This window comes from Microtus pennsylvanicus, chromosome 2 (assembly GCF_037038515.1).
Source record: "Microtus pennsylvanicus isolate mMicPen1 chromosome 2, mMicPen1.hap1, whole genome shotgun sequence".
In the NCBI taxonomy this organism is placed as follows: domain Eukaryota; kingdom Metazoa; phylum Chordata; class Mammalia; order Rodentia; family Cricetidae; genus Microtus; species Microtus pennsylvanicus.
Window position 1 is genome coordinate 104,944,069 of NC_134580.1, and position 17,718 is coordinate 104,961,786.

The following is a 17,718-nucleotide window of genomic DNA, read 5'->3' on the forward strand; positions in this document are numbered from 1 at the left end:
ACCTAAAATGTGGTGATAAAAGACAAATATTTCTAAGCACAGGTTTTTAAATCATCACTAGTTCTCAGGGTATAAGTCAGCTCAATGAGCAAAGCATCTGACAATATGAGTTCAACTGCCAAGTCCCACAGCAGACCTTGAGAACCAGTTACCAGGAGCTATTCTGCGACCTCCAATCATCCCACACACAGACACGGGTGGGGGGCGGTAATAAAATAAAAATAATCTGAATGTTGGTCTATGTACCATGTATGTGTCTGGTGTCCTTCAAGGTCAGAAGAGGGCATTGTATCCCCTGGAACTGTTGTTACAGACAGTTGTAGGCCACCATGTAGGTGCTGGGAACCAAACTCAGGTCCTCTCCAACAGCAACAAGTGCTCTCAACTGCTGAGCTATTTCTCTAGCTCTAAGGATATTTTTTAAATTAACAGTTCACACAAACATTATGACACTACTATGTGTGCGCTTCTGTAATTTTGTATTTCTGTTATCACTTTGTCAGAGTTCATCTTCTTTTTTACTAGGGTTACAGAACTTCTTCTACTTGTAATAAAATATAGAAGCTAAAGGAGAAAGTTCACTCACAGTTGGAAAGGAAAATCTGTTCCAAGAATATCAACTTTTAGGATTCATTTGCCAACAGCAATACAGACTCACTTTAGAAACTTTAGGCAAAGCTCATTCTTACTTAACTGGTATTGCTTCTATATCTTTTTTTTTTCTTATTCTTTTTTTCTCATGACAGGGTTTCTCTATGTGTAGCCCTGGCTGGCCTTAAATTCACAAAGATCCAAAGTTACATATTAGCACTACCACACATTAAGACTGTTAGTAAGTACTTTGAGCTTCAGTTGATTATAAGAGCAACAAAGCCAAAAATAAATAAATAAATAAATACATTTTCTTTTTGTAGGTCTTAGTATTTTGTTTAAGACCAGCGATTTTTGGATGCTTTGTAGGTGCATTTGCTATGTAAACAAAGGTGTATTTACTTCACAGAACATGCTACCTTTTAAGTATGCTGCTGGCTACTAACACAATTTTGAATAATTAAACAGTAACAAATGGGCGAATTCTTACTAGCATGAATTCTTTGCTGATTAATGGTTTTTTCAAGTTCTCTTCTCAGTCTGACTTCTGCCCCATACTTTCCAACAGTGCCATCATCCACCAATATGAAATGGGAGTGGAGATTATTCAGAACATTCAGTTTGCTCAGGGGATTCAATAGAGTTTGGTAAGGAGCAACCACCTAAACAAGAGCAAAACAAGAGACAGTGGAAGGAAGCTGAATGTAATATAGTATAAGTTAAATTCTGAAGTGACCCACAGGTAAAAGATAAGATTCTATTTTCATTTAGACATAAAGAAAAAGCATACACTTTCAAGAATTTGAAGATAACAGATTAAACCACATAATTACTCCTTTTTGCAAAATTGAGTTTTTTACTACCTCATGCAAATGGAGCAATAAGGAAGTATATATACAGTGTTAATAAATTATAAGGTTATTAAGTGAGTAAAGTACAATACACAGAAGACAATAAGAAAGCAGTAAAATATGACAGTGCTATTTTCCAAAACATACATACAACCCTTTCAAGCTGACATTGAAAATTTAATAGTTATCTCCATAATTAGTTTTTGTTGTTGTTTTGTTTTTTGAGACAGGATTTCACTATATTGCTTTGGCTTGTCTGGCACTTGCTAACGCAGATCAAGCTAGCTTCTAACTCAAGACCGGCCTGCCTCTGCCACCACTGCTGCATGATGGCATTAAGGCCTGTGCCACCGTACACAGTCAATTTTATCTTAATAGTCTCATGATGAATATCTACAAACTCGCATTTTCAACCTATTCAAATAAAGCACCATCATTTGATTCCTACTCTTAATGACAAAATTAATCCTTAATGTTATAATCAGCAGGCTGATCGAGTCTGAGGTGACCCTGGTCTACAGAGCAAGTTCTAGCACAACCATGGCTCTCAAAAAACAAACAAACAAATCAATTACAAACACTAATATGATGTGGAAGACATGTTAATATTCTACATAAAAGACAGAAAACAAAAAGTACCAACAATATTATAAGCATTTATATTGATAAATGTATTTTCAAAAAAACCAGAAAGGGGTGCTGGAAATTTTGTTTTAAACTTAATGTGAAAGTATAATATAGTCTACAAGCTGAAATTTAAGACATGCAAACCCATTCTTACATCTCTCCCAACAAGATCGTTTCTGTTTTCTATCACTCCCCATGGAGCTATTCCAATAGTGCAAATCTTTCGAGATGATCTGGAAGCATGCTCTTTGAGGGCATCACCAACATGTTTTGCTACACCTGTTCATACAAAATTTATTCACCATTAGAAAAAAAAACAACCTGAATTTACTTTATAATATTACAATTCATGATTTTTCTTTAAATAAAAGATTCTAAGGCTGCAAGATCCAAAGTCAAGCTAACAAAAAATTTAAGATAACCAAATAGATTAAGAAAACAAAACCCCACAATATCATATCAAGACCAAAACACGTGTAAATCAAATCCTATCACAATGGTAGGTAGGCCTAGTACTAAAACACTGATATATCTTTTAGTTTGCTTCTTTTAACATATTAGATCTCATCTTTCATATAAAACATAGAAAGTAACATCCACTGCCTTCCTTGCTTACAGTCTATTTTCAAAAAAACATTCAAGTAACTTTGTTCTTACCAATCAGCACCTTAAAACCTTCCCTTCTTATTCAAAAGAAAAAGCCACAATGTTTGTAATGGCTTGTAAGACCTTAAAAAGCATCTGTCTATTACTGGTAGTAACCACACTTCCATATCACCATGCTTTCCCATCTCCCAAGAACTTCTGACCAACACTGCTTGCTTACTTTCCCTTATGTCACATAGGAACCGCCTCATTCTTGCAATACACCAATGATTTTCTCTTCTCTACATGCTCTGTCCCAAGTTCCTTTGTTTCCTAACATCTTTCTTGAAATATTAAGCTATCAATAAAAATCTGCTTACTCTTATCAACTTGACTGAACTGAAAAGTGAAGAGACAGTCAGGTCTCCATATGTCTACATAGAACTGATCATAAAATACACTAATCATACCTAAATTATCCTCTTATTGTTTACATAACCCCCACTATAATACTGAAAGTATCTATTTTAAAAAACAATATATACCTTATAGCTCAAAGAATGCCTTACAGTAAGGTTCAATAATTATCAATAATGAATGAATGAGATGCTTAAGATGATTTAAATAAATAATTATGCTTAGCTTTAATCATTAATATTAACCCATCCTCCTTATAATCAAAATTAAAACATTATATAAAACACCAAAAATAAAGAAAAAAGATCTTGGATAAAGGGGACTAACAGATGAAAAATTAATTTTTGAAGGCTACCTTTTCACAACTTTATTCTTATATGTATATATGTCTACCTGCATGCATGTATGTGAGTCACAACCATCCCTAGTGAATGAGCCAAAAGATGTCTGATGCCCAGGAACTGGACAATTGTGAGATACCACGTTGAGTACTGGAAACAAAACTCATCCTCTGCGAGAGCAGCCAGGGTTCTTACCTGCAGAGCCATCTCTTTCATCCCCAAAGGATATGCCTTTACTACTACCAAAGGAGCAGACTATCATTCTTCTACCAGTGTATTGGGAGTCAGAAATTAACACTTTGCTTTACAGAAGGGTCTGCAGATATTTTTGTAAAGGAAAAGCAATAAGCATTCTGGCTGTGCAGAGTATTTACTTACCAGTCTTTGTTACAATTACTCAAGTTTGATATTGAGCACAAAAAAAGATATAGACAAATGAACGTGGTTATGTTCAAATCAAACTTTATTCATAATAACAAGGATTAATTAACCTGGATTTGACACACAGGTTAACTTTGCCAACTTTTACTCTAAAGTATATATTTTAATGGCCTGAATGACAACCAAGCAGATTAAGTTATTTTTATCAATGATACTACCACGAATTACAGATTAAGAATCAAATCTATTTATAATTTATTATTTCAAATGCCCAACTGATATGAGAGACTGATAAATATGTTTAATAAAACTGTTCATATTACCTGTGTTTACTCCTCCAGTTAAAATCCAAGCTCCGGTTGTAACTGCAGCTTTAATAAGACCCTTTCCAAGCAACTGCTTGATTCTTGGATGAAGCTCAAATTTCTGCATGCCTCCATGTACAGAAATAACAAGTTTGGGTAACTCCATTTGCCATTCTTTAAGCAGAAGTTGCAGAATGATTTCAGGTTTGGTATCATATGACAGTCTCACATACTAAAACAAACAAAGGGTCAAAATAACTATGTTCACAGATTTAATAATGCAATATTATCTGATATTCAAAAAATTTACTAGCCTGGAGGTGGTGGTGTATGCCTTTAATCCCAGCAATTGAGAGGCATATGCACATAGATCTCTGTGAGTTTGAGGCCAGGCTGGTCTACAGAGTTGTTGTGGGATATTTGTACATTGTGAAGATATATTGCTGTGGTTGGTGTAATAAAAAGCTGAATGGCAGGAGGTATAGGCCAGATTTGGGGGAAAAGAAAAAAGGAGGAGGAATCTAGGCATGCAGGAGAAGCTAGGAGACATGAAAAGGAAACAGGAAGAACAATATGGAAGACAGGTAACAACATGTGATATAAATAAGTTAATTTAAGTCATAGAGCTAACTAAGACAAGTCTAAGTTAAAGGCTAAGCTTTCATAATTAATAAGTCTCTGTGTCATTTTGGGAGCTGGCTGGCAGAACAGAGAAAGACTTGTTACATACGGTGCCCACCTTCTAGGCAAGTATTTCCATGTAGGGCCTGAGAAATCTAAACAAACAAACAAGTGAGCAAGTAAAACAAAACAAACATGGCTTCCTAGAAACCAGTGCTAGCGGCTTACACAGGGGGGCTGCTGTACAGTGAGCACTTGAACAGCACTAAGCAGAAACAGCAAGGGCTCAGCAAATTCCCAGAACTGAAGCAGGTAAATGCTGCCCCCAGCTGGTGCTGCAGGCTGATTCTGCAGGAGTAAGGCTTTGCTCCCACAGACCCAAGCAGGATGGAGCCAGCCACCAACAAAGCCACACAGTGGGTTTAAGGCTTGGCTCACGTGGTCAGAGAAGGCTACAGGTGGCGCAGTAAAGCAGTCCAGACCAAGAAAACCGCTAAACAGGTACAGTAAAAAATGGGTATAGACAGTCACAGAAAAAAAATATTTTAAAAATAATAAAGTCTTTAGAGAAAGAGTAAAGCAATATATTAAAAAAAATAAGCCATGTAAACACGGGAAATGCACAGGGCATCTGGATCCTGTATGGTGCTTTCTTGACTTTAAATTCTTTGAATGCTGATAAGAAAACAATAGCTGCTAAGAGACACTGGATTATGAAAGGAATTGCTAAATTAAACCAACCTATATATTTTAAGAATGTCTTATCTTCAAATGAAAGTCAAAAAGTATGTTGCATTGGGAAGAGGTCATGCCTTTGTTTCCACAGGAAACAAAAAGTTATGGTTCTCTTAAAAAATTAATGAAGATCAGATTTGAATGGGGAAGACCTGAAAACCTTGGCAACAAATAAGGAAAAAAAGACTGCAGGACAGGTGATGTATATGTTGATCCCTCGACATGGGAACATCTCTGAGACTGGATGCAATATGATAAATCTAACTGGTTACAGAGTCCTCATAACTTATTATATGCCATATTTTCATATGGTATGGATAGAGGTTTGCCTATACAGTCCAAGCAGACATACAGTTGATGGATGACTTTTACCTGCTCAAACATAAAAAAAAAATCTTTAACTGACTTATGCACACTGCACATTCCATGGTTAGTGCAGATATGTGTATGTATGTATGTATGTATGTGTGTGTGTATATATATATATATATACATACATATAATCTTTTAAAAGTTTATGTGCTTTCAGAAAAAAAGAAAGGACCAGACAACAATAAGAAGTGATCCAGCCTCTCAGAATGCCTCTGCCGGTTTCTTCAAAATTCTGCATCCAAAACAACTTCTAAATTGCTAGCTCAGATGGCCCAGCCTAACAGACTATCCAGTCAAGACTTCAGATAAGCTCTATACTTTCCCATCAGAAACAAAACAAAAAATAATTCACCTAGCTCTCCCAGGCTTTGATCATTATCCCAATTTTCTCAGGGTCCCCTAGAGATACCATCACCCCCAGACAACAGGAAGCTATCTAGAACACCAGACACCCACATTCCCAAGAGGTGGAATAGTGGTCATTTGTTGGGTTTTGAATGTTTGTCATTGTTTAGGGGGGTTGGTTCTAACCAACCATTATTGACAGTGACCAGGAAAAAAGCTAAGCAAAGCAGATCAGATTGAGGGATCTCTTTCTGAGGGGAAAAGAGTTTTGTACATAGAAACACTGGGATAAAAGGGTGAGTTGTTGAGTCTACTTTTGAACAACCACTAGTCTCAAAAATTTTACACTGATATGGATTTTTGTATATTCATACAAATTTGAGGTTATTTTTGTTATACACTGTATCTGTTTCTGCTCTTGTTTAAGGTATTGGACCTATGCAGCTCATTTAAAAATGTAATATCAAGCTTTAGTCCTTTAAAGTTATTTAGAATATAAGGACAGGTTATTAGTTAGTCATCTATAATAATCAAACTGATATCAGTATCTTTTCAAGGTCAAACATATTTTAAATAGATGGTGTTCAAACACTTCACGATCTACAGAATATGACACTAAAATATTTTAATAACTTCAAGTTTTTCATGACAGTAAGACATGTCACCTCCTGGCAACACCATTTACTTCAAAGAAATAGGCATTGAAGAAACTCCATATGGAATTTGCTTTCATTTGTGGCAATGTTAGCCATCGGCCAAAGAAACTGCCCTTGCCTCTACTGCTGACAGTATCCTGTTCAAACTGGAAAAACAGGATGCAAAAGAAAACGACTGCTGAACTTTGCCAAGACAAGGTAAGACAGTTCTTCAAAAATTCTTCAAAATTCCTTCTTCACAAAAAAAAAAAGCCTGTCAAAATTTTTAGACACATAGGACAAGGATGGTTATGCCCCAATGTTGCAGAGGAACCTTTGGTGACTGTCCAGGCAGTCAACTGTTTCTGTCATTTCCATAGTTTTAGAAGTTGCTTGTTCTGTACTTCCTGTTTACTTGGGTAATATTGTATCCTTTTTGAGTCTTTGTTGGGTTGAAGACCAGATATAGTTACAATCTCTCTTGTTACCAAATTCAGAAAAGAAACTTATATAAGAGATGTAAAGTTTATAAGATTGAGAAACATAAGCGCTTAACTTGTTTAAAAAGATTTTTTTAGGGTGATAATACAAGTTATGATAGACAGTGGTTTGGGGCTAAAACTTCAGACCTCTTAAGTTAGATAGATATACAGTACTTTCTCCAAATTTGCCAAATACAAATGGATTAGACATTGTGAATGTAATTCTTAACCTGATAATTGTTCTTATCATATAGTTTTATTAGAGTTAAAACCTTTCCTTTTTAAACAAGTGGGGGAAATGTGGCATATTTGTACACTGTGAAGATATACTGCTGTGACTAATGTGATAAAAATCTGAACAGACAATAGCTAGGTTGAAGGTATAGGCCAGATTACTGGAGAAAGAAAGTAAGGAGGAATGTAGGCACGCAGAAGTCAGGAGATACAGAGAGGAAACACGAGGTGCAAGATAAAAGAGGTTAACTCAACTTGACAAAACATAGATTAATATAAATGGGTTAATTTAAGCTATAATAGCTAGTTGAGACAAGCCTAAGCTAAAGGTCAAGCTTTCATAATGTCTCTGTGTCATTATTCGCGAGTTGGCTGGTGGGACAGAGTTCCAGGTTAGCCAGGGCTATATGGAGAAACCCTGCCTCGAAAAACAAAAAAATCACCAACAAAAAATACACATAAATTAGATAGTATTTACACTCCTAAAAACATAAAATAGCAAACAGCTTTTAAATCTGGAAAAATTCTTGTGATATTTAGTACTAGTACTGTAACTTATACAAATTAAGATTCAAATGTCAATTTACCTACTTATACTCAATTATCAATTAACCTATCCAAAGCATTTGTTGTCCTGTTTAACTATGAGTACAAAAAGAAAAGGAAGCATTAAGACAAATAACGTGTTTTAGGAATCAGTCTGCTACGAAAGCAGTAAGAACTTATGAGATTAAATTAGGAAAATTTGGAGATGAATATGTACTGCTCTTCCTAAGCCAGGGAGGAGGAACAATGCAAAGTTTATAAAATGTCAATGTAAATAACAATTACATTACAGAATTTTAAAATACACAGAATTTAAATTCCTGCCAACAAATGCACATAAGCCACAAGAGAAACAGTGCAGTTACAGATGTTCTGAACATTTTTACATTGGAGAGTGGTTAAAGGGAGAGCAAGTTAAACTGTGTTTATTACAAGATTATACTAAAGAACACTAGAATAATGTATAAGTAAAGGAAGCCACTAATTAAAAAACTTAAAAACAATATAAGACAAAGGGATAAAGAAAAAAGGGAGACAAACAGCTAATACTAAGATGGTTACATTTAAAATCAAATACAAAGATTTAATTTTAAAAGACTATATATACTACACTTTGGGGGATTTGGTTTTGTTTAGCAGACAGGCTTTTTCTATACTACCTAGACTGATCCCAACAGTAGATTCACATGATCCTAATACTTTGGCTTCTCAAGAAAATGAGTCTTTTACCTTAAGAAAAGTTTAAAAGGCAAAAAAAAAAAAAAAAAAAAAAGAGGTTTAGCCCTCCTTTCAGAAAACAAAGATTCTGTCAATAAAATAAATACTTTTGATAATGATAAATTATTTGATCTGCAAAAATACAGTAATTCTGTACTTATGTCAACCCTTATAATAAAGAACTTATATGCACTGCACCTTACTTTCTGTTTTGGCACTACACATATTACAAGATAAATGAAATATAAAATAATCAATTGGCATACCTTAGCTCTGTAGGAATGAGAACCCCCTTGAAAATTGATGACTCCATAAGCATCTGTTGGGCTCTGTTCCGTGTGCTTTTCTACAGACCATTCTTCTACTGCCTGATTAAAATGTTCACCCAATTTCACATCTGAGTATTTCATGGCAAGACTTGCAGTAAAGCAAGCATGTTGCTTGACCAAACGACCACAGAAACACCTAAAGGTAAAAAGCAAAAGCATATTAAGATAAAGAGCCTGTTCACTGGTAGTGGTGGCACACACCTTTAATCCCAACACTCTTCTAGACAGAAGCAGGCAGATCTGTGAATTCAAGGCCAGTCTGGTCTACAAAGTGAGTTCCAGGAATGTCAGGGCTACATAGAGAAACCCTGTCTCAAAAGGGAGAGGGGGGCACTAAATAAAATTAAACGAGTAAAAACAGAAGATAGATAGATAGATAGAGATAGAGATAGAGATAGAGATAGAGATAGAGAGAGAGAGAGAGAGAGAGAGAGAGAGAGAGAGAGAGAGAGAGAAATAACTTCCCAGGCATGAAGCAACACATGGTGGCTTACAAATACTTAGAGAACATGAAAAGATGACCATAAGCTTGAGGTTTACTGGGAATAATTAAAAAAAAAAATCCTATCTTAAATAAAACAAAAGAAATAGCAACAGGGCTGAAAAAAGTGTTTGTCCTAGGCATGCAATGAAGTAAAAAAGTAGTAGATCAATGGGAAAAAATAGGCTGAATGGTAGTGGCAGAACCTTTCATCACAGCACTTAGAGGCAGAGGAAGAGGCAGGCAGATTTCTGAATTCAGTTCCAGGACAGCCAAGGCTACACAGAGAAACCCTGTCTCAAAAAAAAGGGGGGGGACGACAACACTAAATAAAATAAAAAATGACAGATGATATAAAAGAAGTATTAGAAATAAGCACCAAATATTAAGACTATGCCCCAGAGAGGTGAGGAAAATACAGACACAATGAAGGAGAACTAGAAGACGTTTTAAAAGTTAGAATAATATAAAATAGCTCAAAATATATAATTTAAACTTCCAAAAGGAAGAAATGGGGACTAAAATTTAAAACACGCTGAAGTAAAAAAAAAAATCCAAATTTGAAAATTCTTGACTCTACATCTTTAGTTCAACAAAAAATATAGACCAGCCAGGAATAAACAAAACCTTACTAGGGCCAGGAGTGGGGGTGCACACACCTTTGATACCAGCAGTTAAAAGAATTAGAGGCAGGTGAATCTCTGTGAGTTCGAAAGCATCCAGGACTACACAGACGTCATCTCAAATATAGACAGATAGGTAGGTAGGTATAGACAGACAGACAGACAGACAAATAGATATAGGTAGACAGGTCATGCTAGGGCATTGCTGAAAATGGTAAAGAGAAAAAAACCCTAAAACAAGCTAGAATATAACCTAATTAAAAAAAACATAGTCACATGAATATAAATTAAAAATGATACATTCTGCCCAGGTGTGGTGGCACATACCTGTAACCCCAACACTTGGGAAGTGGAAGCAAGAGGAGTAGGAACAAGACCAGCCTCAGTCAAGAAGTTTAAAGCCAGTGTGGGCTGTGTGAGATTCTATTTTCAAAAACATGCAGAAAGAATGATGGTTGTAAAGGAAGAGGAAGAAGAAAATCTAGTATGTTAATTTCATGTGTATGAGTATATATCTGAATATTTATGTGCATCACATTCAAGTAATTCCAACAAAGGTTAGAAGCAGACACTGGATCCCCTGGAACTAGAGCTACAGATGGTTGGGAGCAGCCATGTGGGTGCTGGGAATCAAACTTGGATCCTCTGGAAGAACAGCTAATGTTCTTAACAAACAAGCCATATCTCCAGTTCGCTACCTACCTCTTCTAAAAGAAATCAAATTTTCTAATGGAAAATCAGAAGTAAAAGACATACCATATACTATACTTAAATGAATTGGTCCCTATTTATTTCTCTCCAATTGTTTTTGTTTTAAGACAGGGAATTACTGTATAGCCCTGGCTGGCTGGGAACTCACTACATGAGCTCAGAGATCTGCCTGCCTATCTCCTGAATGCTGGCAGCCCAGCCTACCAACCACAACTTGTATCTTACACTGTTGTTTCCTGATAGAACCACAGTATCTTTAACTGTCAGATCTTCCTACAGCCTCTTTTGCTTTTCATAATCCCCTGTCCCTCAACTCTCTGGTCAACTAAGACTCTCACAAACCTGATGTAGTACCTTTAAATTTGAAGCACCATTGTCAAATGTTTGAACAAAATGTCCTTAAGTATACTATCACGTAAATTTAATACCGCTGTATTATACCTAGCGTTTTTTATACCTAGGTGTTCTCATATATCATATTTTTCAAAATTTCTGCAATTCATACTAAACTTACCTGACAAGCTGCTGACAGATCTGACATCCTGGAAGACATCTATAAAATGCAGAAAGGTAAGTTATTACTTCATAAAAATATTTATCTTAAAATTAACTATTTAAATTCATATAAGTATGAAACAAAGGAAAACCATAATATATCATTTCAGTAGATAACATAGATCATGCATACATTGGTTTATACATTCAACTAACCCTTTATATTTAAATAGATTTTTTTTTTGTTTTGTTTTGAGACAGGGTTTCTGTGATGCTTGGGAGCCTGTCCTGGAACTAGCTCTGTAGACCAGGCTGGCCTCAAACTTACAGAGATCTTCCTTTCTCTAACTCCCACGTTCTGGGATTAAAGGTGTGCACCACCACCACCTGGCTTTAATAGATTTATATTTTAAGTACCATTAATTCTGAAATAAAACTAAGCAACTACAACAGAGTAAAAAGACAAATTTAACTATATAAAATCATGTTTACATGCAACTAATAAGATCTAAACATGAACTTTAAAAAAAGAATTTCCCCATTATATAAAGAGCTTTCTCAAATCAATTTGTAAAAAAAAAAAAAAACCACAAAAATGGAAAATTATGAAGAGCTCACAGAAAAACATAAAGATTAAATTAGGAAAGACTTAAAAATATTTGAATAGCTTCATGAACATATAGAGCATTTATATTAAGGTGAACTATATTTTATGAACTGTATTTTTATGAAAGACAATTTTATACTTGTCAAAATAAAATAAAAAATACCAACTCCTCACACTCTGTGTCAAGTTCTAGAAGTTTGGATTAGAACTGGGGATGTAGCTCAGTGGTAGAACACCTGCCTAACAGGCATAAAACACTGGATTCAACTCCCTAGCACTGATAACCAAAATATATTTCAAAATATATTTTGAAAATATATGCTAAAGTCAGCCTAAAATATCTGAAGTATATGTAAAAAATCAAAATTATAAGATAATACATTATAGCATTTTTAACATCAAAGAGAAAAAGAGAATATAACTAAACTGTTCATCAATAAGGAACTACCATACTAACACAAATGATCCAGACATAGAACTCAAAAATGCAACAAATGAGGATAAAATAAGCTGGGAATATAGCTTAGTGGTAGAGACTTGCCTAGAACATGCAAGGCTGAGTTCTAGCCCCAGTACCACTTAAAAAGTACAGGGGTAAAGTTTAAGTCAGGTGAGATGGTGCGTGTGAAAGGCAGCAGGATGGCTGTAGTTCTGGATCAGTCTAGTCTACAGAGCCAAGTCTCAGGCCAGTGAGGGCTACACAGTAAGATCCTGTCTCAAAAGAAAACAAAGAGAAAGAATGAAGTGATGATCTCCAAGATAAGTAGCACACAACAGATAAAACAGTATGTACTTAAACGTGCAAAGACTATTTCTAGGAGCTTTCAGATGAATGCTAGCGATGAGAACTCACCGCTGACTGCTTTTTAACCAGGTCTCTCTGGAAGGAATGTCAAGGAATGGACAGTACCAGAATATTATGGCCAAAGAATAGTAGTGGGAAGACTTTCATTTTTTATTTGATAACAGTTTGTGGTTTTTTTAATGTCTGGTGATTATATTATTTCTACTGCAGAGTAAAACTAACAAAATCATAACAAACTTATCAACAATACAATCTATTATTGTATTGCTTCTTTTTTTGTATTGAATTGCTTTTTTGGGGGGGGGGGTACAGGGTCTCACTATACAGCTTTGTCTGGCATAAAACTGACTATACATAGAAAAGGTTGGCCTTGAACTCAGAAATCCAAATGCCTCTGCCTGCCAAGCATTAAAAAGTGTGCACCACCACACCCTGCCAAATCCATTGGTTTTTGTTGTTGGCGGTAATGTTTTGGGAGGGTCTTGGTAGCATTTGTTTTGCTTTGTTTTTACAGAATTTCTCTGTATAACTTAGCTGTCCTGGAACTCGATTTTGCCTGGAATTCGATTTGCCTAGAATCGTGGAGATCCATCTGCCTATGCCTCCCAAAGTGCTAGGATTAAAGGCATATGCCGTCCTTGACTCCAAATCCATAATTTTTAATAAACCAAAAAAATCATACTTTTCTGAAAGAAAAATGGTATCTGAGAACTAGCATGGTAAATTAGGATCCTAAATATAAACCCCAGTGTTAGGAACTACTCATGGTGTTTCCCTGTGATATAACAACAGAACTCACCTTTAGTAAACTATAAGATATTAGGGGGAAAAAATCACAGAATCTAATTATTTTAAGGGATATTAAGGTTATATAATGATTGGGAGAGTTAAAGATTTCTGCAGGGTCTGGAAATTTGCCTCAGTCAGTAAAATGCTTGCCACACAAGCATAAAGACCTGCATCTAGATTCCCAGCACTCACATTTAGGAAAGAGAAAGGAGGTGGGGGAGAAGAGACACAACAGTGCATGTCTGAAACCCCAGAGCTGGAGGGCTCCCTAGAGCTTGCAAACCATCCAGCCTGGCCACTGGGTTTCAAAGAGTAAGATGGATGGCTGCCGCATGAATGCACACATTCCACACAACACCCATACACACAAGTACTCACACACACACAAACACAACTAAAGAAAAACCTTTTTCAGGAATTTACTAAAATCTGGAGAACATTTTAAAAAATACTTTTCCAAGACTAAATTCAAATTTATAACATATACTATTTTGGCCAACTAAAAATCAAGAGGCAGGTAAGGCAAGTAAGGCAGGTAGGAACTGACAGTTTCAGCAATCCTGGCAACCAGAGAACTAAACTGTTATCACCTGAGTTCAGTAGTTCAAAAACTAACCTGCGCAACACAACAAGGCCCAGTCCTAAAACAAAAGAAAAATGGGCTGGAGAGATAGCTCAGCAGTTAAGAGTACTTGCTGCTCTTAAAGGATCCAGTTCTGTTCCCAGCAAACACATGGACACTCACAACCACTTGTAACTCTAGATCCAGGGAATCAGTACTGGCTTCCAGCCTCCACGGGTATCATGCATGCAAAGGAAGGACTTAAATGTGTGCAAGCAAAACACCCATTCAAATAGGCACATTGAAAAACAAAAACAAACAAAAAAACCAACCAAACAAACAAAAAACCTCGAAAGAAAGAAAGGAGGGAGAGAGGGAGGGGAGGGGAGGGACACTAAGAGGCAGAGGCGGGCCAGTCTGGTCTACAGATCTAGTTTCAGGACAGCCAGGACTACAGAGAAACCATCTTGAAAAAACAAAGAGAAAAAGAATAGCATACCTCAAAAAAAAAAAAAAGTATTTTCCACTTATCACCATTTCTTGAAGATAACAGAATGCACTATCTTAGACAATATTCAATCAAGAACCTACTTGTATTTGCTACCGGTCATAATTAACACACTTACAAATCATTTAGCACTACATAAACTAACAGTGGAGTCCTTAAACACTAAAAACAACAACAAAAATTATTACTGACAAAAATCTTTCCTGTGTGTTGCTCTGGATCAAGCCCAGAGCTTCACTGCTAATCTTTTTAGCAATTTTTGAAAGAGTCATATGCCCAACTAGGTATAGTGAGTGACCTGTGCCTGTAATCCCAGCACTTTGAAGGACTGCCTTGAGCGTGAAGACAGGCAGGGCTACACACTGGGGAGGAAAGAAGAGACTGACCAAATGAAAGAAAAAAAAGAAAAGAAAGAAAGAAAAAAATAATCACATACTCAATAGAAGTGAAAGTTACAGAGCAAGTTTATTCGACAGAGAACAGGGTTTGACAGAAGGAAGGGGTGAGAAAATCCAAAGGTCTTTTAAATCAGCAGATCTCAACATGTGGGCTATGATCCCTTTGGAGGTTGCGTATCAGATATCCTACAGATCAGATATTTATGATTCATAAAAAAAATTAGTTATGAAGTAGCAACAAAATAATTTTATGGTTGGGGTCACCACAACATTAGAAACTATATTAAAGGGTCACAGCGTTAGGAAAGTTGAGAACCACTTGCCATGTTTCTTCCCTTGTAAAGTTAGGAAATAACCTTTGATTTGTATTTTTAATTTATTTCTTACTAAGTTTACACTTCAAAAAAACCAAAAAAAAATCTTAAGAATATATTTTTCCCTCTTTTTGTCTCTCTCGAAGAGATAACTTCTCCTTTCCCCTCCTTCCCCCCATTTCTCTCTCTTTCTGCTCTTCATCCTTCTCCCCTTCCCCCTTCCCCTCCATAGCCCACTAAATAAATACCCACTTTCTCTGTCATTTTCCTAGTGTGTGTGCATGGCAAAGGATAACTTCAGTGGTCAGCTCTCTCCTCCACTGTGGGTCATGGGTATTGAACTGAACCCTGCTCATCAGGGTTGTACAGAAAGTCTTTTTACCTACTGGCACATATCTCATTGGCCCAAGAATGTTTTTTTTTCTTTTATTTTTAATTTTATTTGTAATTACAGATGTGTGTAACTGTGGGGGGGGGTATCTATGCATGAATGACAGCACAGTTCAGAGTGTCAGATCCCCTGGAGTTGGAGTTACAAGCAGTTGCTAGCAGTCTGATACAGATGTTGGAAACTGAACTTGGGTCCTCTATGAGAGCGTCAGCACTCTTAACTGATGAGCTATCTCTCTAGTCATATTGAGATTACTTCTTAGATGTTTCACAAGATCAACTTTTTCCTTATTTATAATGTCTTAACTATCAAATTCCCTTCCTCTCAAAGCCATTTGAAAGACAAAAAAAAGGCAATTGAATACCTATATTCTCTGATGACAGTTTTTCTAGTAAATATTATACTATATACATAGACAGGAACATGTGAGAGGCCTTAGGTTTAATCTCCAAGCAAGAAGGCAGGAGAAGTGTCCACGGGGCTCATATTCTTCAGCATCAACCGTAAGTACATATTAATATGCCCACTAAACAAATTCTGAAGTAACTTTATGTTTTCAGGATGGGGTGGTAGTGGTAAGAACTTTATTGTAGTTTCTATTGTGCTTAGACAGTTAGGGTTCCAAGACAGGCAAACAGTTCGAGGAAAGAAATTCCAGAGCACTAGTAACTTGCTCAGTCTCCTTTTCCATTCTCAAAAGAAAAATTAACAGTGACCTTATATTATTTTGTTTACTATAAGCAAATAACAATAAATTTACATCTAAATTTCTAGAAAATTCTAGAAGAAACCAATGCATGCTTACCTGTGAGGGTCTTTGGAGCTTGGTATAATATACACACACTCCCTCTTGGTCAAAGTGCTCTCTATCCAGGATTTCTGGGACTAAAACAGAGAGTTCAAGGATGGTTTACAAGTTTACAGCCTGCTAATCTAAGGAAATAAATTCACAATAGATGCACAAAAATGTGTGTGGTATTTAATCTTGTTTTAATCCACTAAATAGGCGCTATATATGATTATCGGTGCTGGCACACCTAAATAAATCATTAAAATAATTCCACTGAAGTAAACATGATTTGACAGTGCTGTGCCAGAGGAAACAAAGCAAGTGTGAGACTCATACAGTAAGCCTCAAGAGGGACTAATGTCATCCTAAGCCATTTAAAAGAGCCAAAAGTGACAGCCACATTTAACTTAGAGGAAAACAAAAGCCCAGCCTAAGCTATCAGGTATTTCTAGAAAGGTTAAGGGCACATAATAGCTAATGGTACTGCGATATAAAAAGATAACAAGCAAAATTCTAGTCAAAGGAAAAAAAATCAACAGAAATAAAGCAGGTTATCTATGATCCACCCAGAAAGTAGTTAGTTATCTCATCTGATCTTGGAAGCTAAACAGGGTAGGGCTCATAAGTTTCTGGATGGGAAATACAGTAAGTTATTAAATGATTATAAACATTTAATCTACCAAATTTGTGTGTCCATCTTATGTAAGATCAACCACAAAGATTTTTTTTAAATATTTATTACGTATACAATATTCTGTCTGTGTTTTATGCCTTCAGGCCAGAAGAGGGCACCAGACCCCATTACAGATGGTTGTGAGCCACCATGTGGTTGCTGGGAATTGAACTCAGGACCTTTGGAAGAGCAGGCAGTACTCTTAACCTCTGAGCCATCTCTCCAGCCCCCCACATCAAAGATTTTTAAAAAAGCAAAAATTCAATGAGAATTAAACAATTCTAGATCACATACATTTAATACATTTCTTTCTAATCAGGAAAGGTATTCTTTAAAGTTTTAACACAATTAACAAGTTCAACTTGATGAACGCATGCCTATTTCTGCATCCCACATAGAAAAGACCCACTTTCTTCAAGCACACACAGTTTTACAAAAAATGATAGTATATTTATCT

At 36.0% G+C, this 17,718-nt stretch overlaps 1 protein-coding gene across 5 annotated transcripts in view; it reads right to left on the bottom strand.

Annotated features, from left to right (window-relative positions):
- Positions 1–17,718, bottom strand: part of Trpm7 (transient receptor potential cation channel subfamily M member 7) — an 86,423-nt gene that overhangs the window by 56,602 nt on the left and 12,103 nt on the right. For 4 of the 5 annotated variants that reach the window (XR_012909702.1, XM_075962067.1, XM_075962070.1 and 1 more), the window contains exons 2-7: positions 16,604–16,683; positions 11,444–11,482; positions 9,052–9,250; positions 4,117–4,330; positions 2,224–2,348; positions 1,082–1,253 (exon numbers count right to left, since the gene is read on the bottom strand). Coding sequence is in view for 4 of the 5 variants with exons in the window: in XM_075962067.1 (XP_075818182.1) it covers positions 1,082–1,253; positions 2,224–2,348; positions 4,117–4,330; positions 9,052–9,250; positions 11,444–11,482; positions 16,604–16,683 (829 nt within the window). In the remaining variant the exon portion in view is untranslated. Of the gene's footprint in view, positions 1–1,081; positions 1,254–2,223; positions 2,349–4,116; positions 4,331–9,051; positions 9,251–11,443; positions 11,483–16,603; positions 16,684–17,718 lie in introns of those variants that run through there. The other variant, XM_075962068.1, reaches the window with a different exon arrangement.